This window comes from Mesoplodon bidens (assembly GCF_964165515.1).
Source record: "Mesoplodon bidens genome assembly, chromosome: 8".
In the NCBI taxonomy this organism is placed as follows: Eukaryota; Metazoa; Chordata; class Mammalia; order Artiodactyla; family Ziphiidae; genus Mesoplodon; species Mesoplodon bidens.
Window position 1 is genome coordinate 94,487,978 of NC_138165.1, and position 26,206 is coordinate 94,514,183.

General features: G+C 37.3%; 1 protein-coding gene across 6 annotated transcripts in view; it reads right to left on the bottom strand.

Moving 5' to 3' along the window:
* USP37 (ubiquitin specific peptidase 37) overlaps window positions 1-26,206 on the bottom strand; it is a 96,124-nt gene that overhangs the window by 34,042 nt on the left and 35,876 nt on the right. For all 6 annotated transcript variants that reach the window (XM_081243292.1, XM_081243294.1, XM_081243289.1 and 3 more), the window contains 7 exons: window positions 23,851-24,012; window positions 18,630-18,761; window positions 18,347-18,470; window positions 11,960-12,150; window positions 3,633-3,750; window positions 2,259-2,338; window positions 877-1,041 (listed from right to left, as the gene is read on the bottom strand). In XM_081243292.1, the coding sequence (XP_081099418.1) occupies window positions 877-1,041; window positions 2,259-2,338; window positions 3,633-3,750; window positions 11,960-12,150; window positions 18,347-18,470; window positions 18,630-18,761; window positions 23,851-24,012 (972 nt within the window). The remainder of the gene's footprint in view (window positions 1-876; window positions 1,042-2,258; window positions 2,339-3,632; window positions 3,751-11,959; window positions 12,151-18,346; window positions 18,471-18,629; window positions 18,762-23,850; window positions 24,013-26,206) is intronic.

Genomic DNA, 26,206 nt, shown 5'->3' on the forward strand with positions numbered 1-26,206 from the left:
CATGTCAGTGAAGAGACCTGGCTCTTCCAGTTACTAACTGTATGAGCTTAAGAAAATCACTTAATTTCCTTGGATCTCCTCTGTATAATTAAGAAGTTAGACAAAAATCTCTAAAATCCCTTTCACCTCTAAAGCTCTAGAACTTTATGATTATACCAAACTAGTGTTCAAGTATAAAACAGAACTACAATATATGGCTCCAAAGTAATGCAAGTATGCAGAAGAAAGAGCAACATTTAGAGAAGTCTTAAGGTTTTCCTGGCATTCATGATGACGCAAAATAGAATGTAAAAGTTACTTCTTTTCTCAAGGAAAAATTTTGAGGAGCCACTGAAGTTTTTTGCTCAAACTGGTAATAATACATTTATGGAGACACAATCTATTTTGGGGGTCCCAGCATAATATTTAATGTACTGTTTCTCAAGTCTGCATACTCCAGAGTCAGCAAAGGCATTTGTTAAAAATATTGATTCCCCAGCCCTATATCAGATTTTCTGAAACAGAACTTCTAAGGAACAAACACAGGAATCAGTATTTTTAGGGTTCAAGTGACTCTTATGATCATGCAAATTTGGTTTGTATTCCCCAAATGTATCAAACTATCTTCTAGTGATCTAAAAGAGTAAGGAGCACTCCCGGAAAAGGTAATTTATTATGAAAGGCAATTAATATATGTTGTAAGTTTTTGTTTAAGCATTTTAGTCAATTACTTAAATCAGGTAGTAACTTAGCACAAAGTCCCAATATAAAGCAAAATAAAAATCTCCTTCTTGGTCTGATTTTACCTGGAGTCATGTTATCTAGTTCAGTCATTCTTTTGATCAGATACTAAAAGCCTTTCTACTTCAAAAGGGAAAGAAATTCTCAAGGACTTACATTGCCATTTGTGCACTCCAACCAAGGTTGAAGGGTGGTTTTGTATTTTCAGTGCAATGAGATGAGAGGGTCAGGTATCTTGGAATGATGACTTGCTGCCCAATCTTGTTGTTAAGTGAGAGAGCAACATTGAAGCTATATCGTTTCAAATGAAGAATGAGGATCCTGAAAAACAGGAGATGATAACATTATTAGTTTATACATAATAGAGGTAGCTCTCTTACAGGTAAGAAGAGATCACTGTAACTAACCATGTTAGACAGCTTTTGAGTTAAAGACTACATTAGGCTGAACTAAAGATCTGTCAAAGAACACTTACTGAATACTTGCCATGTGTTAGGCATTGTGCTAGGTACTAAGAATAAAAATAAAAATAAAACACAGGCATTGGGTAGATATTAATTATTAATTGGGAGGTTTCAGTAAAATAATGTTCCTAGAAAAAAAATCAAAACACATCAGATAAGAAAACTAATTTTAGAATACTGGTATTGATAATGGATCAAATCCCTAAATTATTTATTTCAATGTTATATAATTTACAAAAAAATGGGTGTTATATAACGACAAATGGTAATTTAAAGTGTTAAACAGGACTTCCCTGGTGGCGTAGTGGTTAAGAATCCGCCTGCCAGTGAAGGGGACGCGGGTTCGAGCCCTGGTCCGGGAAGATCCCACATGCCGCGGAGCAACTAAGCCCATGTGCCACAACTAATAAGCCTGTGCTCTAGAGCCCACGAGCCACAACTACTGAAGCCTGCGCACCTAGAGCACGTGCTCCGCAACAAGAGAAGCCATCACAATGAGAAGCCTGCTCACTGCAACTAGAGAAAGCCTGCACGCAGCAACGAAGACCCAACACAGTCAAAAATAAATAAATTTATTAAAATAAATAAATAAATAAATAAAGTGTTAAACAGCCCTTATGTTTGATGGTGAAAATTAATTTTTTTAAGATGACTTTTGACAAAAACTGTTCTTATTTCAGTAGCACATTCTCTAGAGAAAGGTAAGAGAGAAATGAAAAGTTTTCTCCACTTATAAAAAAGTTCTATAAAATGTACATGCACAACAAATTATAACTGAGTGTTACACATTACTGAATTAAAAATTTACTAGTAAGTCCCCATCATTATTCCAAAGTCTCATCAGCCTTGTTCTCTTGTTGCCATCTTCTTGGGACTCTCAGGTTCCTTCTCTTCTTCAACTTTCCAAATCCTCTTCCTTTCTTATACAAGAGAATTCTAGCTTTCCATTCTCTACCCTCTTCATATCTCAGCTTTGCTGACCTTCTTTTACCAATCCATCTGATAAGCCTCACTTATTCAGTAATATTTGTAAGTACTTTAAAGAAGAAAAATTGAAGAGCCAATTAATTTTACCTGGGTAGCCTGTTAAATTTGTGCCTGACAAGAGCACATTTCCCACCACACTTCTCACAGGAATACTCAAGTTCTTCTGCCTGTAAAAAGACAAGAGGGAAAAATAAAGAAGTATAAAGTTGAATTAGCACTGCCCCATTAAATGCTAATTTCTCTAGTCATACTAGTTCAGTGGAATGACAACTCCGACCAGTTTAGATTTTGTGTCTAGAATTATAAGCCTTACTAAATTAAGACCTAATCCTCAAAATATAGTTATAATATCATGCCCTGTTTCAGAATTCCTAATTTCCTTTTTTTTTACCAAGGAAACATCTCAATTTATGACAGTAACTAAACTACAGTAGCAGATTCTCAACCTTTTCCCCATGGATACACAAGAACCACTGCCAAGAGTATAACCAGATTTTAACATTTGGCCATAGCAGAGATAAGATCACCTTCAGGTTAGGCGGAGTTCCTGGTCTGTTAGGTGTAACTCTACCCCTTTCTTATAATGGAACTCAATCTTCTGGTGACAGCCCACTAAGAACAACTGCTCTAAAAGGACCAAAGTTTGGGGTGGATATCATTACCTAGAGAAAACTGAAACAAGAAATCCTTAAAAAATGGGGGTAAAGATACACAGGAAAAGCTTCAAATTCTATGATAATAACAGGACTAGTAAGGAATGACTAAAACAAAAAGAAAAGCAAAATATTTATCCTTGGGTGGAGCTGAATATTCATCATTTCAAGAACAGAGGTCTTTTTTTTTTAATTTAAATCTTAGGATGACAACCCTGCCCATTTGCTACAACAAAACAAGAACCACTATTATACAGATGGCAAACTGCCATCAGTTATAAGGACTGCTACACAACATGTCCAATTATGCCCCAGAAACTTTCTGAATATCTGTTAACAGTATAACACAAATGCAAATATTTATCTATAGCTCTGAATAAACATGACTTGTCCTTTCTGTTTCTAACACGGTACATATGACCTAAGGAGAAGCAAAAAGTATTTTTTTTCATTCCTCAGATCTTAGTATACTAACTTAGACAGTGTCTCCAATTTTGACTCACATTACCCAATTTTAGTATATGTCACTTCATATTATTTGTTTACAAACAAATGCTTCTAAGGTTGTCTAAAATACTTGCTGTTGAGTTAGATGTATAATCTACTTGAGCAATTAATTTTCATCTACAGTCAGTTAACAACCATATTTACCAAGCTCCTAAAAATAAATACTATTTATAAATATTTCTCATTTGTTTCCCCTGCAACTATTTTGTCAAAACTCTGACTTAAAGAAACCAACTTCAAATACAATTATCTATGATATATAAAATTTAGTTATGTGTAAATACCAAAAGATATTATTTACCCTAAAGAAAAGATCAAGGGAATCTTGAATTGAACGAGGAGGGAGTGGCTTTTTCCTTCGAGGAAGGTCAATGGAGAGGTCATTAAACTGTTCTCTTTTGGGAATAATCTCTCCACATCTGTAAAAATAAAAGAAGACAAATGTAAGAATTTAGAAGCCTAACTGTGCAATACAAAATAAATACAAATATACTTCAGAAACACTGCTCCCCCAATGAACTTATCAGGTGCTGAGAGACCATGACTAGGCATGAGAAATAAACACTTAAAACTTTTCTCATGCTTACATTAACCCTTATTAAATCCATACAGGTAAAACCTCAATTGAAAGTATTTAAGTACTTTCTTAAAATGCTAAATTTAAAATTTTTATACTTTCCAAAAACCCCCCAAACTTTAAAACACTAAAGTATAATATATATATAGAAAAGTGAACCAGTCAAAGTTGTATAGCTTGATGAATTATCAGTTAACACACACATGTAATCACCACTCAACTCAAGAAATAGAACACTATGAACTCCCTAGAAGCCCCCTCACATGCCTCTTCCCAATCACTATGCCTTTCTTACTTCCAAAAGATAACTATTATCCTGACTTCCAACACAACAGTTGAGTTTTGGTTTTTTATCCAATCTGCCACTCTATGTCTTTTGATTGAAGCATGTAGTCCATTGACATTTAAGGTAATTATTGATAGATATGTATATATTGCCATTTTAAGCCTTATTCTCTAGTTGATTCTGTTTCTTCTTTGTTCCTTTCTTTTTCTTTTTGTGGCTTGATAATTTCCTTTTATTTTATGCTTGTGTTTTCTTCTCTTTGATTTTTGTGAATCTATTGTGTTTTTGATTTGTGGTCACCCTGTTTTCTGAGTATGTTAACCCCTTCCTATATCTACTTGCTTAATTTAATTTATTTATTTAAAAAATTTTTATTTATTTTGGCTGTGCCCAGTCTCAGTTGCAGCACACAGGATCTTCACTGCGGCATGGCGACTCTTAGTTGCAGCAATGCATGTGGGATCTAGCTCCCCGACCAGGGATCGAACCTGGGCCCCCTGCACTGGGAGTGCAGAGTCTTACCCACTGGACCACCAGGGAAGTCCCTCTACTTGCTTTAGACTGATAGTCATACAGGCTCAAACACATTCTAAAAAATGAAATAGTCAGCCATAAAAAAAGAATGAAATAATGCTATTTGCAGCAACATGGATGGAACTAAAGATTATCATACTAAGTGAAGTAAGCCAGAAAGAGAAAGACAAATACCATATGATATCACTTATATGTGGAATCTAAAATATGACACCAATGAACCTATCTATGAAACAGAAACAGAATCACGGACATAGATAACAGACTGGTGGTTGCCAAGGGGGAGGGGGTTGGGGGGAAGGATAGTGCGGGAGGTTGGGGTTAGCAGATGTAAGCTACTATATATAGAACGGATAAACAACAAGGTCCCACTGTATACAGCACAGGGGGCTACGGTCAATATCCTACGATAAACCATAATGAAAAAGAATATAAAAAAAGAATGTATATATGTATAACTGAATCACTTTGCTGTACAGCAGAAATTAACACAACACTGTAAAATAACTGTACTTCAGTAAAAAAAATATACAAACAGCTCATACAGCTCAGTATCAAAAAAACAAACAACCAATCAAAAAATGGGCAGAAGACCTAAACAGACATTTCTCCAAAGAAGACACAATGATGGCCAAAAGACACATGAAAAGATGCTCAACATCGCTAATTATCAGAGAAATGCAAATCAAAACTACAATGAGGTATCACCTCACACTGGTCAGAATGGGCAGCATCAAAAAGCCTACGAATAATAAATGCTGCAGGGGGTGTGGAGAAACAGGAACCCTCCTGCACTATTTGTGGGAATGTAAACTGCTGCAACCAGTATGGAGAACAGTATGCAGGTTCCTTAAAAAACTAAAAATAGGGCTACCATGTGATCTTGTGATCCCACTCCTGGCCATATATCCAGAGAAAACCATAATTCGAAAAGACACATGTACCCCAATGTTCACTGCAGAACTATTTACAATACCCAAGACATGGAAGCAACCTAAGCGTCACTGGCAGCTGAATAAATAAAGATGTTGGGTATCTATACAATGGAATACTACTCAGCCATAAAAAAAGAAATAATGCCCTTTGCAGCAATGTGGATGGACCTAGGTTTAATCATACCAAGTGAAGTAAGCCAGACAAAAACAAATATCACATGATATCACTTATATGTGGAATCTAGAAGAACAAAAAAGATACAAATGAATTTATTTCCAAAACAGAAAGACTAACAGACACAAAAAACAAACTTATGGTTACCAAAGGGGAAAGGGGTGTGGGGGGAGGGATAAATTAGGAGGCTGGGATTAACATATACACACTACTATGTATAAAATAGATAACCAACAAGGACCTACTATATAGCACAGGGAACTATACCCAATATTATGTAATAATCTATAAGGGAAAAGAATCTGTAAAAGAATATACACATATAACTGAATCAGTATGCTGTACACCTGAAACTTACATGATACTGTAAATAACTATACTTCAATAAAAATTTTTTTTAATAGTTGAGTTTTACCTTTTCTGAACCTTACATAAATGGAACCATACAGAATGTTTTCTTTTAACTAGCTTCTTTTGTTCAACATGATTATAAGATTCAACCATGCTTGTTACAAATGGCTATAGCCCATTTTTCATTGTTGCCTAGTATTAGGCTGTATGAGCATGCCACAATTTTTCCATATTGACGGACATCTGGACTATTTCCAGTTTTTGACTAAATGAACAACGTGTCAAACTGAAAATACTATGTGTTCTCAGTAAACATGTGTAGGCAGTTCTGTTCGGTAGCAGAATTGTTTGGTCATTGGATACATTTTATAGAATTTCAGAAAATGGACTCACAGATCAAAATATCATATTCAATCTACCTGGAAGCCAACTGATTTCTTTTACTTAGTTTTAGTTGACTGTTTTTCATTTTGTCTGCATTATCAGCATTTTTAGTAATATTCATTTTCCTGTCCCAGTTCTCTATTGCAACAGTTGAAGACTAGGGACTGTAAGAATACATCTGTTCTTCATTAAATAAACATTTATTGAGTGCCTCTCTCCTAGGCAGAATTCTAAGATGACCCTTGCCCTTCCTTGTATAATTCTATCCCCTTTGAGTGTGGGAGGACTGTGATTATGATGAGCTATCACTCCCATGATGATGTTACTTTACATGGTAAAAGGGATTTTGAAGATATAATTAATGTTACTAATCTTAACTGTAGAGTTCATCAAAAAGGAGATATCTGAATGGTTGAGGCCTTATCACATGAACTCTTTAAATCTGGGTCTAGAGGTCTCAAACAGAGGAAGTCACAGATTAGAAGTCAGAGAGATGTACTGCTGGCCTGAAGAAAGCAAATAGCACTGTTGCGAACTTCCTATAAAGGCCACATGGCAAGAAACAATAGGCAACCTTTAGGAAATGAGTTGCCCCAGTCAATAGCTAACAAAAAAATGGGGACCTTAGTACTACAACTGAAAGGAACTAAATTCTGCTCACAACCTTAATGAGCTTAGAAGGGGACTCCAGCCAACACCTTGATTTCAGCTTTCTGATACCTGAGCAAAGAATTCAGCCAAACCCTGCCTAGACTTCTGACCTACAGAACTGAGTTAAGTGGATGTTGTTTTAAGCTGCTAAGTTTGGGGCAATTTGTTATGCATCACTGAATATGTCTCCTATATGCTGAAACTGTTCTCGGCACTGGGGTTGTAGCAGAGAACAAACCAAGACAAATATATGGCCCCTCATGAAGCTTTCATTATACTGGAGAAGAGATACAATAAAAATACATACGTAAGTAAAATATATAGTATGTTAGGTAAGTGTTAAAGAAGAAAAAGAAAGTACAGAAGAGGGAAGCAAAAGATGAGAGTAGATGGCTGGAATTTTAGATATGGTAGCAAGAAAATGCCTCACTGAGCAAGTGATTTTTATATAAAGATACGGAGAAGGGAGGGCACTAGCTATGTGATAATATGGGGAAAGAGAAACAGTAAGTGAAAAGGCCCTGAGGTACCAGGATCCTGGCATTTTTTTAAAAAAGCAAGAAGGACTTCCCTGGTGGCACAGTTGTTAAGAATCTGTCTGCCAGCACTATTTACAATAGCCAGGACATGGAAGGAACCTAAATGTCCATCGACAGAGGAACAGATAAAGAAGATGTGGCACATATATACAATGGAGTATTACTCAGCCATAAAAAAGAATGAAATAATGCCATTTGAAGCAACATGGATGGACCTCGAGATTGTCATACTGAGTGAAATAAGTCAGACAGAAAAAGACAAATACCGTATGATATTGCTTTTATGTGGAATCTGAAAAATATGGTACAAATGAACCTATTTACAAAACAGAAATAGAGTCACATATGTAGAAAACAAACTTATGGTAACCAAGGGGGAAAAGTGGGGGGGATAAGTTGGGAGATTGGGATTTACATATACACACTACTATATAAAACAGATAACTAGGAAGAACCTACTATACAGCACAGGGAACTCTATCCAATACTCTGGAATGACCTATATGGGAATAGAATCAAAAAAGAGTGGATGTATGTATATGTATAACTGATACACTTTGCTGTATGGCAGAAACTAACAAAACACTGTATGTCAACTATACTCTAATAAAAGTTAATTTAAAAAAGAAAAAAGAAAAGAATCTGTCTGCCAATGCAGGGGACATGGGTTCGACCCCTGGTCTGGGAAGATCCCATATGCCACGAAGCAACTAAGCCCATGTGCCACAACTACTGAGGCTGCGCTCTAGAGTCCACAAGCCACAGCTGCTGAAGCCCACATGTCTAGAGCCCGTGCTCCGAACAGAAGCCACCACAATGAGAAGCCCACACACCACAATGAAGAGTAGCCCCCACTCACCGCAACTAGAGAAAGCCCATGCACAGCCACGAAGACCCAATGCAGCCATAAACAAACAAACAAACAAACAAACAAAGCAAGAAAGCTACTTTGGTTCGAACAGAATGAGCAAGGGGAAAGAGTGATAAGAGATGAAGTAAGAGAGTTAACTGGGAGAGAGGGGTTGCTAAAAGGCAAATCATATGCAGTCTTGTAGATCATAGCAAGAATTTCAGCTTTTATTTTAAGGGTTATGAGCAGAGGGCCGACATGAACTAATGTCCATTTTAAATGGATCACTTTGGCTAATGTTTTTAAAATAGACTACAGAGAGACAAGGGCAGAAACACAGTGATCAGTCAGAAGGTATTGCAACAATCCAGGCAAGAGATGATGGTGGGTTGGACCACAGCGGTGTCAGTGGAGGTAGTAAAAAGAGGACAGATTCTGGTTGTATTTTGAAGGAAAAGCTCAAAGGATTTGCTGACATATGGGATGTAGGGGTGCAAGAGAAAGAAAAGTTAAGAAATACACCACACTGTTGTACTGATAAACTTTAAGTAATGAACTGTCATTACTGAGATAGGGAAGACTGCAGAAGGAGGTTTTATGGGGGATTATTAAGTACTTAGTTTTAGATGTTTTAAGTTCTTTAAATGGAGAATTCATACAAATTCTTCATATTCAAGAATATATTGCTAATATATTGAAATGGCTTATAATCATTGAAAACCAGTCAATCTAAACTATAACAGTTTAAAAAAATTAAGTACATTTGGCAAACAGGTCAAACTCACTTACAGCCAGGTGGGACAGAGGCTAAACATGGAAAATTACAATTCAGGGTTAAGGTGTATAGAATCTTCCTTCAGCCAGAGACTATTTTATCTTTAAAGAGTCGTCTTAAAGAAAATGACTAATAAAGCAACGAAGGCAAGGCCTTCGAGGAGGTAGTTGTACTGCTGCTGCAGCCCCAGAGAACCTTGTTACCTCCAGGGCTTGCCAACTCTTGGGCCACTGTTCAGTCTGGATGCCTGGCATTCAGCTTCATGCCTACACACTGTGAGCCATGTCACTTCATGCACTGGTACACACACCTCAACTGCACACCCAATATTTGGGTGCTGCACAACTGGAATGGCTGACTGATGCTGTTGGCCCAGTGAAGCAGGCATCACTTTGACATAGCTTTCTTTCTTCCTGTGAAGCCTGTGGCCATTTCTAGCACAGGCAACAGAAATTTTCCTATCAAAAGAAACTCGGTTGACACCCCACAGTTAAATGAAGTATTAACAGTGACAAACTGCTTCTCTCTCTGACTTGAACAAATTTTGTTTGGAAAGTGCATTAGAAGAAAGGGAGGGATGGCTATCATACTATGGGCTCTCTAGCTTTTGCAAGATGATGAACTGTATTTATAAGACTCAGACCTTTTCTTTAAAAAATAATTTATCCACTAGGGGGGAAAAAAAACACTGAAGAAATCATGAAGATAAAAAATGTCACAGACTAATGATGCAAAACTACTGTCTTTGTAGTGTCCATGTGAATGTTCAAAATTCTAGTAAAAAATACTAGAGTGTCATAGCTGGAAGAGACCTCATTGAACACTATCATTTTGAGCAGCCTAAGAAAAATAAATAAAGGGGACTTCCCTGGTGGTGCAGTGGTTAAGAATCTGCTTGCCATGCAGGGGACATGGGTTCGATCCCTGGTCTGGGAAGATCCCACATGCCAGGGGCAACTAAGCCCGTGTGCCACAACTACTGAGCCTGTGCTCTAGAGCCCCACAAGCCACAACTACTGAGCCCATGCTCTGCGACAAGAGAAGCCACCGCAATGAGAAGTCCGTGCACTGCAAGGAAGAGTAGCTCCCGCTCGCTGCAACTAGAGAAAGCCTGCGCGCAGCAATGAAGACCCAATGCAGCCAAAAAATAAATAAAAATTAAAGAAAAAAGAAAAATAAGTAAATATGAAAGACAGAGGATGAAGAGCCAACATATGGCTGTTGAGTATTCCTAAAAAAATTACAGAACAAATGGAAGAGAAGCAATGTTTAGAGAATAGTTTTTCTGAGCTGAAAAAAATCCCAAACCTTCAGATGAAAAAGCCCCATCATGTTAAACGCAAAATTAATGAAAAAGGGTCAATACCTAGATGTAAACTAGTGAAACTCTGAATTTCAAAAATTAAGAATATCACAGATTTTCAGGAAGAAAAAGATTATCAACAAAATCAGACTTCTCCTAAGTGTCAGAGTAACAGGATATGGATGGGACAGTATATGTAGTATGTTGAGGGGGAAGGCTGTGTCTGACTTAATAATTCTGTATTAAGTCATGTGTGAAAGCCACAGAATTAATTCTCATTTATATGTGGACCCTGAAGAATTCCACTCTCTGAAAACAAATGTATTCAGAGATGTACTACTGATAACTGGGAGATTAATCAAAATAGAACCTTTTAATGTGAAGCACCTGGTAGAGAGTCCTGGTAATGAGTATGGAAATTAATTAAATGTAGTAGGTAAGTCTCAATAGTTAATGTAAACATGGTTAAAAAGCATTGCAAAAATTAAAAATCATTCACATTTTAATGTATCTTGTAAAAAAAAAAAACCAACCCATTTTTTATAAAAACAATTTGGTTCAACAAAATAAGCAACTAATAGGAGGGAGTCTTTTCAGGGAAAAAGAAAAGACAAGGGCTTCCCTGGTGGCGCAGTAGTTAAGAATCTGCCTGCCAATGCTGGGGACATGGGTTCGAGCCCTGACCTGGGAAGATCCCACACACTGCAGAGCAACTAAGCCCACGCGCCACAACTACTGAGCCTGAGCTCTAGAGCCTGCGAGCCACAACTACTGAAGTCTGCACGCCTAGAGCCCGTGCTCCGCAACAAGAGAAGCCATCGCAGTGAGAAACGTGAGCACCACGACGAACAGCAGTCCCTGCTCGCCGCAACTAGAGAAAGCCCGCGAGCAGCAACAAAGATCCACCTCAACCAAAAAATAATAATAATAAATAATAATAATAAAAAAAGACGAACAAGTATTCTCGAAGAGCTTGATTTTCCACAGTGATTAAAAGGAAAAAAACCACACACACAGTCACACACACTCAAAAGGCAGAGCAAAATTAACCATTTAGTCAGCACTAAAGCATTTGACAAACTAAGTTCACTTTAGTTCTCACCCCACCAAGCGTTCTTATAGATGATAAAGACACTGAACAAAGATATTTATACTCATGTTTCCCCATGACACAGGAATGAAGATAAGAATTAAAACCTTCTAGAAGAGTTTTAGTCACTTGCTGTAAAGAATTAAAAGGGAAAAGAGTTCTCTTAGAGACTACTTACGCTTTACAGATGATGGAGTGCTGAACTTCAAACTCCAAATTACTAATAACAGGGCAAGTGTATACTCTAGTAGCTGAAATATCTGGTGAATTTTCTTCTCCAGGAACAGGTTCAGTCTTCCAAGTTTTATTTAATTTTTCCATATCCTCTTTCAGCTGGTCTAAGCACTGACTTAAAAATTCATGAGCGTCCTAAGAAGGCATAATATCCTTAATGAGGTCAAAACATTTCTTGTCACAACAGTAGCTTATTAACACTGTGATCTATACGAGTAAAGCACTTGCAAGTCAAAAACATGTGTGGAAAAAGGCCAGATTTACTCTAATGATTTTGCGGTACATATTTTGTGAAAACAAAACAAAACAACAAACGACATATTTTATATTCCTAAGTTAGATTAGCATGACTAATAAATGAATCACTCCTTCATTTATTTTTTAAAAATAGAGTGATTTTGCTAAAATAGCCTTTGTAGCTAAAATAGTCCAAGGTCCTACACTGGCAAACCACATCTATATTATTAAAATATGATAAAATACACAGAAGAGTCATATTGAACCTTACCAGAAGTCCTCAGGTTTTCCAACCTGTGATGAACACACATACACAAATCTCATTTTAAAATAAAATTGGGTAACATGCTAAAATCATTTCAATTTTCCCTATCTCTAAGGTGTTTAAAGACAATTAGACAAGCTTGTTAGATAGATTCATCCACCAGAGCACAGACAGCAGAAGCAAGAAGAACTACAATCCTGCAGCCTGTGGAACAAAAACCATATTCACAGAAAGATAGACAAGATGAAAAGGCAGAGGGCTATGTACCAGATGAAGGAACAAGATAAAGCCCCAGAAAAACAACTAAATGAAGTGGAAATAGGCAACCTTCCAGAAAAAGAATTCAGAATAATGACAGTGAAGATGATCCAGGACCTCGGAAAAAGAATGGAGGCAAAGACTGAGAAGATGCAAGAAATGTTTAACAAAGATCTAGAAGAATTAAAGGACAAACAAACAGATGAACAATACAATAACTGAAATGAAAAATACCCTAGAAGGAATCAATAGCAGAATAACTGAGGCAGAAGAACGGATAAGTGACCTGGAAGACAGAATGGTAGAATTCACTGCTGCGGAACAGAATCAAGAAAAAAGAATGAAAAGAAATGAAGACAGCCTAAGAGACCTCTGGGACAACATTAAATGCAACAACATTCACATTATAGGGGTCCAAGAAGGAGAAGAGATAGAGAAAGGACGTGAGAAAATATCTGAAGAGATTATAGTCGAAAACTTCCCTAACATGGGAAAGGAAATGGCCACCTAAGTCCAGGAAGTGCAGAAAGTCCCATACAGGATAAACCCAAGGAGAAACACACCGAGACACATAGTAATCAAGTTGGCAAAAATTTAAGACAAACAAAAATTACTGAGAGCAGCAAGGGAGAAACGACAAATAACATACAAGGGAACTCCCATAAGGTTAACAGCTGATTTCTCAGAAGAAACTCTACAAGCCAGAAGGGAGTGGCATGATATACTTAAAGTGCCAAAAGGGAAGAACCTACAACCAAGATTACTCTACCCAGCAAGGATCTCATTCAGATTTGATGGAGAAATCAAAAGCTTTACAGACAAGCAAAAAGCTAAGAGAATTCAGCACCACCAAACCAGCTCTACAACAAATGCTAAAGGAACTTCTCTAAGTGGGAAACACAAGAGAAGAAAAGAACCTACAAAAACAAACCCAAAACAATTAAGAAAATGGTCACAGGAACATACATATCGATAATTACCTTAAACGTGATTGGATTAAATGCTCCAAGCAAAAGACACAGGCTTCCTGAATGGATACAAAAACAAGACGCACATATATGCTGTCTACACGAGACCCACTTCAGACCTAGGGACACATACACACTGAAAGTGAGGGGATGGAAAAAGATATTCCATGCAAATGGAAATCAAAAGAAAGCTGGAGTAGCAATACTCATATTAGATAAAATAGACTTTAAAATAAAGAATGCTACAAGAGACAAGGACACTACGTAATGATCAAGGGATCAATCCAAGAAGAAGATATAACAATTATAAATATATATGCACCCAACATAGGAGCACCTCAATACATAAGGCAACTGCTAACAGCTATACAAGAGGGAATCAACAGTAACACAATAAAAGTGGGGGACTTTTAACACATCACTTACACCAATGGACAGATCATCCAAACAAAAAACTTAATAAGGGTCACAAGCTTAAAATGACACAATAGACCAGATAGATTTCATTCATATTTATAGGACATTCCATCCAAAAACAGCAGCTTATACTTTCTTCTCAAGTGTGCACAGAACATTCTCCAGGGTAGATCACATCTTGGGTCACAAATCAAGCCTCAGTAAATTTAAGAAAAGTGAAATCATATCAAGCATCTTTTCTGACCACAACGCAATGAGATTAGAAATCAATTACAGGGAAAAAAACGTAAAAAACAAAAACACATGGAGGTTAAACAATACATTACTAAATAACCAAGAGATCACTGAAAAAATGAAAGAGGAAATCAAAAAATACCTAGAGACAAATGACAATGAAAACACGATGATCCAAAACCTATGGGATGTGGCAAAAGCAGTTCTCTAAGAGGGAAGTTTATAGCTATACAAGCCTACCTCAAGAAACAAGAAAAACCTCAAATAAACAATCTAACCTTATACCTAAAGGAACTAGAGAAAGAAGAGCAAACAAAACCCAAAGTTAGCAGAAGGAAAGAAATCATAAAGATCAGAGCAGAAATAAATGAAATAGAAACAAAGAAAACAATAGCAAAGATCAATAAAACTAAAAGCTGGTTCTTGGAGAAGATAAACAAAATTGATAAACCATTAGCCAGACTCATCAAGAAAAAGAAGGAGAGGACTCAAATCAATAAAATTAGAAATAAAAAAGGAGAAGTTACAACAGACACCGCAGAAATAGCAAGCATTCTAAGAGACTACTACAAGCAACTCTATGCCAATAAAATGGACAACCTGGAAGAAATGGACAAATTGTTAGAAAGGTATAACCTTTCAAGACTGAACCAGGAAGAAATAGAAAATATGAACAGACCAATCACAATTAATGAAATTGAAACTGTGATTAAAAATCTTCCAACAAATAAAAGTCCAGGACCAGATGGCTTCACAGGTGAATTCTATCAAACATTTAGTGAAGGGCTAACACCCATCCTTCTCAAACTCTTCCAAAAAATTGCAGAGGAAGGAACACTCCCAAACTCATTCTATGAGCCCACCATCACCCTGATACCAAAAGCAGACAAAGATACTACAAAAAAAGAAAATTGCAGACCAATATCACTGATGAATATAGATGCAAAAATCCTCAACAAAATACCAGCAAACAGAATCCAACAACACATTAAAACGATCATACACCACGATCAAGTGGGATTTATCCCAGGGATGCAAGGATTCTTCAATATATGCAAATCAATCAATGTGATACACCATATTAACAAACTGAAGAAGAAAAACCATATGATCATCTCAATAGATGCAGAAAAGCTTTTGACAAAATTGGACACCCATTTATGATAAAAACTCTCCAGAAAGTGGGCATAGAGGGAACCTACCTCAACATAATAAAGGCCAAATATGACAAACCCATAGCAAACATCATTCTCAATGGGGAAAAACTGAAAGCATTTCCTCTAAGATCAGGAACAAGACAGGATGTCCACTCTCGCCACTATTATTCAACATAGTTTTGGAAGTCCTAGCCACGGCAATCAGAGAAGAAAAAGAAATAAAAGGAATACAAATTGGAAAAGAAGAAGTAAAACTGTCACTCTTTGCTGATGACATGATACCATATTTAGAGAATCCTAAAGATGCCACCAGAAAACTACTAGAGCTAATCAGTGAATCTGGGAAAGTTGCAAGATACAAAATTAATGCACAGAAATCTCTTGCATTCCTATACACTAATGATGAAAAATCTGAAAGAGAAATTCAGGAAACACTCCCATTTACCACTGCAACAAAAAGAATAAAATACCTAAGAATAGGGCTTCCCTGGTGGCGCAGTGGCTGAGAATTTGCCGGCCAATGCAGGGGACACGGGTTCGAGCCCTGGTCCGGGAAGATCCCACATGCGGCAGAGCAACTAAGCCCATGTGCCACAACTACTGACTGAGCCTGTGCTCTAGAGCCTGTGAGCCGCAACTACTGACCGCATGCTGCAACTACTGAAGCCCGCGCGCCTAGAGCCCATGCTCCACAACGAGAGAAGCCACCGCAATAAGAAGCCCGCACACTGCAACGAAGACCCAACACAGCCAAAAATAAATAAATAAAATAAATTTTTTTAAAAACCCTAGGAATAAACCTACCTAGGGAGACAAAAGACCTGTATGTAGAAAACTATAAGACACTGATGAAAGAAATTAAAGTTGATACCAACAGGTGGAGAGATATACCATGTTCTTGGATCAGAAGAATCAATATTGTGAAAATGACTATACTACCCAAAGCAATCTACAGATTCAATGCAATCCCTATCAAATTACCAATGGCATTTTTTACGGAACTAGGACAAAAAATCTTAAAATTTGTATGGAGACACAAAAGACCCCAAATAGCCAAAGCAGACTTGAGGGAAAAAAACGGAGCTGGAGGAATCAGACTCCCTGACTTCAGACTATACTACAAAGCTACAGTAATCAAGACAATATAGTACTGGCACAAAAACAGAAATATAGGTCAATGCAACAAGATAGAAAGCCCAGAGATAAACCCACACACCTATGGTCAACTAATCTATGACAAAGGAGGCAAGGATATACAATGGAGAAAAGACAGTCTCTTCAATAAATGGTGCTGGGAAAACTGGACAGCTAGCTACATGTAAAAGAATGAAATTAGAACACTCCCTAACACCATACACAAAAGTAAACTCAAAATGGATTAGAGAGCTAAATGTAAGACCGGACACTATAAAACTCTTAAGAGGAAAACATAGGACGAACACTCTTTGACATAAATCACAGCAAGATCTTTTTTGATCCACCTCCTAGAGTAATGGAAATAAAAACAAAAATAAACAAATGGGACCTAATGAAACTTAAAAGCTTTTGCACAGCAAAGGAAACCATAAACAAGACGAAAAGACAACCCTCAGAATGGGAGAAAATATTTGCAAAGAAATCAACGGACAAAGGATTAATCTCCAAAATATATAAACAGCTCATGCAGCTCAATATTAAAAAAACAAACAACCCAATCCAAAAATGGGCAGAAGACCTAAAGAGACATTTCTCCAAAGAAGACATACAGATGGCCAGGAAGCATATGAAAAGCTGCTCATCATCCCTAATTATTAGAGAAATGCACATCAAAACTACAATGAGGTACCACCTCACAGCAGTTAGAATGGGCAGCATCAGAAAATCTACAAACAACAAATGCTGGAGAGGGTGTGGAGAAAAGGGAACCCCCTTGCACTGTTGGTGGGAATGCAAATTGATACAGCCACTATGGAGAACGGTATGGAGGTTCCTTAAAAAACTAAAAATAGGGCTTCCCTGGTGGCGCAGTGGTTGAGAGTCCGCCTGCCGATGCAGGGGACGTGGGTTCGTGCCCCGGTCCGGGAAGATCCCACATGCCGCGGAGCGGCTGGGCCCGTGAGCCATGGCCGCTGAGCCTGTGCGTCCGGAGCCTGTGCTCCACAACGGGAGAGGCCACAACAGTGAGAGGCCCGCGTACCACAAAAAAATTAAAAAAAAAAAAAAAATAGAATTACCATACGATCCAGCAATCCCACCACTGGGCATATACCCAGAGAAAACCATAATTGAAAAAGACACAAGCACCCCAATGTTCACTGCAGCACTATTTACTATAGCCAGGTCATGGAAGCAACCTAAATGCCAGACGAATGGACAGACGAATGGATAAAGAAGATGTGGTACATATATACAATGGAATATTACTCAGCCATAAAAAGGAATGAAATTGGGTCATTTGTAGAGATGTGGATGGACCTAGAGACTGTCATACAGAGTGAAGTAAGTCAGAAAGAGAAAAACAAATATCATATATTAACGCATATATGTAGAACCTAGAAAAATGGTACAGATGAACCAGTTTGCAGGGCAGAAACTGAGACAAAGATGTAGAGAACAAATGTATGGACACCAAGGAGGGAAAGTGGGAGGGGGTGGTGGTGGTGGTGTAATGAATTGGGAGATTGGGATTGACATGTATACACTGATGTATATAAAATGGATGACTAATAAGAACCTGCTGTATAAAAAAATAAAATTCAAAAATTCAGAAAAAAAGAAATAGAAAAAATAAGAAAATAAAAACAATTAGTACTCACATTCTGCATATAACCAGAGAATCTCTCTGCTGTAGCTGAAATGGCATTTTTAACCTTCTTGAGTAAATCTTTTTTCGTCTCTGAATTACAGATATCTTTTTTAACAAGCAAGTGTGCAAAGCGCCTAGTAAAAGAGACAAGTTTAGCAGGTTTTACAAAACACTGGATGGTATTATATTTTAAGGACTGCTAACAATGGCACATAAAATTTTAAGTGTCTAATACTCCATTATTCTATAATAAATAAGGTAAAAATGTTACTCAGTAAGTACATAACAGTTACCTGATAAGTGCGTTGAGTGGAATTTTCTTCCATGGGATACCTTGCTTGAGCAAGTCATTTGCAAATGATTGGAGTGAAAACAGAGACTGTAAAATAGCATTCATATAGCAGGTATTTCCCAAATTGGAGAAGCTGAAAATGAAAGAAATAGTACTTTTGAAGACAACAGTAGTTCCTGAAGTATGTTCACTTGAGCAGGGGTTCTCCACTATAGCATGCATCAGAATCACCTGGAGGGTTTGTTAAAATACATATTGCTAGGGCCCAACTCCCGAGTTTCTGATTCTGTAGGTCTGGACAGGGAAGGTGCAAAAAATGTGCGCTTCTAACAGGATCCCAGTTGATGCTGATGCAGTATAACATTAATACAACTTAGTTTCATCTCAAGGAAAATTATACATTTTCAAATGAATGCTAAAAAGGACTGGGGACTTATATAGAATATATATACGCTTAATGGGTACCGCCAAACATTATTCCAAAGTACATATTTTTAAAAAAACTTTTGTTTGGAAATATTCTCAAACTTTCAGAAAAGTTGCACAGAATAACATTCTTTACCTAGATTCACCAACTGTTAACCCTTTTGTACTCTGTGCTTTATCATTTAACACCTCTCTCTCTCTATTTTTCCTGAACCATCTGAGAGTAGGCTGCATAGATCATACCCATTTAGCTCTAAATACTTCAGGGTATATTTCAAAAGAACGAGAACATTCTCTTATATAACCAGAGTACAGCTACGAGCATTATAAAATTTAATGCTAACATAATACTCTTATCTAATATACTTTCTTTAATCCAATTTTGTCAATTGACAATGTTTCTTCACAGTATTTTTTTCTCCCTAAGCACAAGATTCAGTTCAGGATAACATAATGCATTTAGTTTTCATGTCTCTTTAGTTTTCTTCAATCTGGAGTAATTCTTACATTTGGACTCAACTCTGTCATGTTGTTATAGTTTTACTTATCTATTTCGTGTGTTTTAGAAATATTTCTTTTGGTTTTAAGAAAGGCTTTTTTAAAAGTGGTTATATCTGTATTTGTACTTCTTTATAGTGCTCATAAACCTTTTTTTTTTTTTCCGGTACACAGGCCTCTCACTGTTGTGGCCTCTCCCGTTGCGGAGCACAGGCTCCGGATGCACAGGCTCAGCGGCCATGGCTCACGGGCCCAGCCGCTCCGCAGCATGTGGGATCTTCCCGGACCGGGGTGTGAACCCGTGTCCCCCGCATCGGCAGGCGGACTCTCAACCACTGCGCCACCAGGGAAGCCCATACTCCTTGTTTTTTAAGTTTTTTTTTTTTTTACTATCTAGCCTGTCCACTTTAAATAGTACTCTTTGTGACTTCTGATACCACTTACTTTCAAGCCCCTTCCCTGTAACCAGTGCTGCAAACAACCAAGATCCAGACCTATATTCAATATTTAGAAACTTAGTATTTGAATTTCTCTTTCTGAGAGTGATTTTTTTCTGTGCTTCATCTAAGTCTTTTACTCCTATATATTCTTTTTTCATGAAATCTCTTAAGCCTCTTGTCCCTGACTCTCAGCACCCACAGGCTTAAAGCAGTGGGAAACAGGAACACTGCTAGAATCTGCTTTGCTTCTCTACTTAGAAAGTAGTTTAAAGGTGATGGTATTCTTTGTCTCCCAGAATGCTAAAGGTTATATGTGTTTTTCTTTGAACTCCTCATACTTTTTATGTTTTGTGGGGGATTTGTGAGGAATACTGGAATTAGGTAGCCTCCATTATCCTCTAGAATTGGCAGTTTTCTACTCGGTATTTTTGTTTATTTGTTTGTTTTTTAAGGAGTCCTTAGTCCTGGGTATTTAGCCTACTTGAAATACTGCACTCAAATTCCTGCAAGAAGTCTGAAAAAAGGAAAGCTGGGTACAGGTACTATACAGAAATTAAAGAAACACTGGAGGTAGAGAGGGAGCCTGGAGCACCAAGGGTAACTCAAGGATATCAAAGGACTCAGAAGGATATGAATGACAGAGACCAAAAGTAAACTATAAAATACATAGGAGGAGGCACTAAGAAGATGAGCCAAGTAAGGTCAAGGTAGATAGAAATAAGATATGGATGAAAAATGGTCACAAAATAGGACAGACTAATATAAAAACGTCTGGTAAGGAAGCAGCAAGATAATAATTTGAGGCAGAACAATGAGAATGAAGAAGAAAGGAAATTAAGAATTAAACTGGAAGGTAAACATTTTAGAAGACAAAGCAAAAAAGAAGAGGCTCAGAGAAGAAAAGTAAGTAGAGAAGAAAGTGAAATATTTTCATTACAAGTTTTATGTTCTTTTCTGCTAAAATATGAGGCAAATAAACTACTATGGATAAACCAAACTGGCAGACACCAGTCACTCAAGTAAAAAGGTAATCCGAAAGCTGGGGAAAAACAGTAATCTGAGTGAGATTAAAAACAAACAAGCTGGTAGGTTTTGGGAAAGCAATGTGGTAAGCGTAATCAAAAATTTCAAAGTGCTTCTCTTAGTCTTAACAATTCTATTACCAAGAATTTTTCCTATAGAAAAGTTCTAACAAATATTAAAAACACATGTATATAAAAATGTTCGTTTTAGCCTGGATTATAATTGGAAAAAGGGGGAATCTAAATGCACACTAACATGGTTAAAGGTTATGTACTAACATAAGAGGATGCCCATAATTAATGTGGGGTAGAATGAAATCAGGGAACAGAGAAGTAATATAGCATAGTGATTAAGAATGCAAGTGAACATGGTGATCATTTTGAAATGTACAGAAATACTGAATCACTATGTTGTGCACCAGTACTAACATAGTGTTGTAGGTCACTTATACTTCAAAAACAAATAAATAAACAAACAAACTCACAGAAGAGATCAGATTTGTGGTTACTGGACGTGGGGAGTAGGGGAAGGGGGAACTGGATGAATGTGGTGAAAAGGTATAAACTTCCAGTTATCAGATAAGTAATTACTAGGAATATAATGTACAACATGATTAATATAATTAACACTGCTATGTGTTATATAGGAGAGTTGTTAAGAGAGTAAATCCTAAGAGTTCTCAAAGATTCTTGAGAAAGGAAAAAATATTTTCTCTAGGGAACTCTCCTACACTGTTGGTGGGAATGTAAATTGGTGCAGCCACTGTGAAAAACAGTACGGAGGTTCCTCAGAAAACTAAAAATAGAATTACCATATGATCCAGCAATCCCAATCCTGGGCATATATCCAGACAAAACTATAATTCAAAAAGATACATGAACCCCTATGTTCATAGCAGCACTATTCACAACAGGCAAGACATGGAAACAACCTAAATGTCCACTGACAGATAAATGGATGAAGAAGATGTGGTATATATACACAATGGAATATTACTTGGCCATAAAAAAGAATGAGGGGTCTCCCTGGTGGCACAGTGGTTGAGAGTCCGCCTGCCGATCCAGGGGACGCGGGTTCGTGCCCCGGTCCGGGAGGATCCCACATGCCGTGGAGCGGCTAGGCCCGTGAGCTATGGCCACTGAGCCTGCGCGTCGGGAGCCTGTGCTCCACAACGGGAGAGGCCACAGCAGTGAGAGGCCCACGTACCACAAGAAAAAAAAAAAAAAAGAATGAAATAATGCCATATGCAGCAACATGGATGCAACTAGATATTACCATACTAACTGAAGTAAGTCAGAAAGAGAAAGACAAATACCATATGATATCACTTATATGAGGAATCTAAAATATGACACAAATGAACCTATCTATGAAACAGAAACAGAACCACAAACATAGATAACAGACTGGTGGTTGCCAAGGGAGAGGGGGCTGGGGGAAAGGAAAGAGTGGGAGATTGGGGTTAGCAGATGTAAGCTATTATATATAGAATGGATAAACAACAAGGTCCTACTGTATAGCACAGACAACTATATTCAAGAGCCTATGATAGCATGATAGGGCTTCCCTGGTGGCACAGTGATTAAGAATCCACCTGCCAATGCAGGGGACATGGGTTCGAGCCCTGGTCCAGGAAGATCCCACATGCCATGGAGCAACTAAGCCCGTGCGCCACAACTACTGAGCCTAAGCTCTAGAGCCCGCGAGCCACAACTACTGAACCCGTGTGCCACAACTACTGAAGCCTGCACGCCTAGAGCCCATGCTCCACATCAAGAGAAGCCACTGCAATGAGAAGCCTATGCACCTCAACGAAGAGTAGGCCCCTGCTCACCGCAACTAGAGAAAGCCCACGTGCAGCAACAAAGACCCAACATAGCCAAAAATAAATAAATAAATAAAATAAATTTAAAAAAATAGCCTATGATAAACCATCATGGAAAAGATATTAAAAAAACCAATGTATATATATGTATAACTGAATCACTTTGCTGTATAGCAGAAATTAACACAACATTGTAAATCAACTACACTTCAATGAGAAAAATATTTTTTCTTTTTCTTTTGTTTTACATCTATATAAGATGATGGATATTCACTAAACTTACTGTGGTAATCATTTCATGATGTATGTAAGTCAAATCATTATGCTGTACAATTTAAACTTACACAGTGCTGTACGTCAATTATATCTCAATAAAATTGGAAGGAAAAAAATGCAAGTGCAGTCCAATTGCCTAGATTTACTACTGCTGTACTACAACACCTCAAGTAAGTTAATTAACTTCTCTAAGCCTTAGTTACTTCATCTATAAAAATAGATTTTTTAATACGTCTAGCTCAGAGAGCTACTGCGAAGATTTAAAGAAAAAAATTCATTTAAATGCTTAGCACAGTCTCTGGCACGTAGCAAACACTTTAGATAAAGCTGCTATTATTATTATAGTTATTATACCATGGTCTCATTTTTGGGTGTTTAATAAGAATATAAGCATGAAGGGGCTGGGAAGGATATAAATAAAATTAATGTTGAAGTATCTCAGGAGATGACATGTATGGGATTTAAGAATATGCACTTTCTGCTTTTGACAAATGTCTATATATATATATATATATATATATATATATATATGCATATATATTTTTTCAAAGTTTGAAAATTAGAGGCCAGATAATGGACTGAATTTTATGGATGTGAGAAATCTTTAATCAGTGAGCAAATATTTGAGAACTAAAATTAATATGACTCCTTTAATCATTTTTTTTATACCAAGTAAAACATACTTCAGTTGAATCATTTTATAAAAAGAAAGCAAAATAAAAGAATTTACCTACCCCTGCAGTTGCTGCTGTTGGTGAGAGGAAAGGGGCACTCTTGGTTTGTTCCAGCCAGTGTAATCCTGGTTACACCTCAGTTTTTTAACAGAAAGAGGAGCTGGCTGAGGAAGAAATCCCAAACTTCTTTTGGCAGAGGGAGTTTGGCTTGAAATATTAGTCCTATAAAAAAGAAAAAATGAAGAAGCATAACAATTTTGAATGTTACTTTCTTCCCCCAGTAGATTCAGAGAAGTCAAGGTCTAGGGGAAAAAAATCCTGAATTTGAGGAAATATCAGTAATAATGATCACTTGGGAGAAAAGTTCACAAATGTAAATCAGTAAATCTGTTGATAGGGAGCTGAAGGCATAATACTGTACCTACATAACCTATAATCAAAATAATCCAAGTTAATGGCCTGAGAAAAGCCATAAATAGTTTTACTTCTTTATTCACTTTTATCCACTTAATGACTATCATACATTAGTTTACCTAGTCTTGAAAACATTTAGGCAGTGAACTTTTTCCACTGCTAGACAACAAATATTCTTACCCAATCTCCTTGAGAACTTACTCTAATTTATATGCTTAGCAGTGAAAATGATAGGAGTATTTTCATTTAAAGTTTTCCTAGATAGTGACTGTTTTCCAAAAAGGCTGTACCAATTTATATTTCCATCAGTAGTGAATTTCCCTTTCTTTACATAGTCTCCATTACATTATTATCACTCTAATGAGTGAAACATGATCTCATTGTTATTTTGTTTTATATTTTCCTGATTACTACCAAAGTTGAACATACCAATCTTTTCTTTATGGTTTCAATTTCTGTGTCTGGTTTAAGAATCATTCTGTAGGGACGTCCCTGGTGGCGCAATGGATAAGAATCCGCCTTCCAATGCAGGGGACATGGGTTCGAGCCCTGGCCCGTGAAGATCCCACATGCCGCAGAGCAACTAAGCCGGTGCGTCACAACTACTGAGCCTGCGAGCCATAACTACTGAGCCCACGTGCCACAACTACTGAAGCCCACGCGCCTAAAGCCCATGCTCCGCAACAAGAGAAGCCATCGCAATGAGAAGCCTGCGCGTCACAACGAAGAGTAGCCCCCGCTCACTGCAACTAGAGAAAGCCCGCACACAGCAACGAAGACCCATTGCAACCAAAAATAAATGAATAAATTTAAAAAAAAAAAGGAATCATTCTGTAATGTAAGGTCAGAGAAACGTTTTCCTATATTTTCTTTTAAAAGTTTAAAATCTTGTTTTCCCTCCTACTCAGGTCTTCAAGCTGTCTGAACATTTACTTTTTGCATCTTGTAAAGCAGGAATAGTATTTGCTTTTTTTTTTTTTTTTTTTTTTTGCGGTACGCAGGCCTCTCACTGTTGTGGCCTCTCCCATTGCGGAGCACAGGCTCCGGACGCGCAGGCCCAGCGGCCATGGCTCACGGGCCCAGCCGCTCCGCGGCATGTGGGATCTTCCCGGACCAGGGCACGAACCCACGTCCCCTGCATCGGCAGACGGACTCTCAACCACTGCGCCACCAGGGAAGCCCAGTATTTGCTTTTTTATAAGGAAAAACCAATTGTCCCCAAACAACTTATTGTCTGCCTAGGCCATCTGTTAGCCAGTGTCTGGTTTTTTACTCAAAAAAAAAAAATTGTGAAATAGAATACAGAAAAGTATATAAAAATCAAATGTGTAACACTGTGGTACAGGATGTTGATAGTGAGGGAAGTTTTGTGTGTGAGGGAGGATGGGGGTATTAGGCACACTTTGCACTTTCTGTTCAATTTTGCTGTGAACCTAAAACTGCTCTAGAAAGAAAAGTTTATTAATTAAAAATCAAGTGTGGAGCTTAACAATATTTTTATAAAGCAAACACATATGTAAACAACCATTAATGTCAAAAACCTCCAAGTATCCCTTCCCAATCACAACCCCATTCCTCTACCCTAAAAGTTATCATTAGCTTTCTATCAGTTTTATTTCTTACTATGTACTCCTACATATTGTAGTTTGGACAATGAAAGGTGTATCTGTTTTCATCCTTTTGCTTTCAACCTTTCTCCATCTTTATACTGTAGTTGTCTTTTAAACAGCACATGGATTCTTCTTCTTCCTTTAAAATCCAGTCTTTCTCTTTAACTGAAACATTTAGTGTACTTATATTTAATGTCATTATTTAGGTTAATAACTCAAAATCTTTGTCTACTAATTCTATCATATGTGTCATTTCTGAGTATTTGTTAATTTTTCTCTTCTTATGAGTTGTATTTTCCTGTTTGTTTGTAAGTTTAGTAATATTTTCTTGGATGTCAGACATTGTGAATTTTATCTTGTGGGGTGCTGTGTATTTTTTATTTCTATAAACA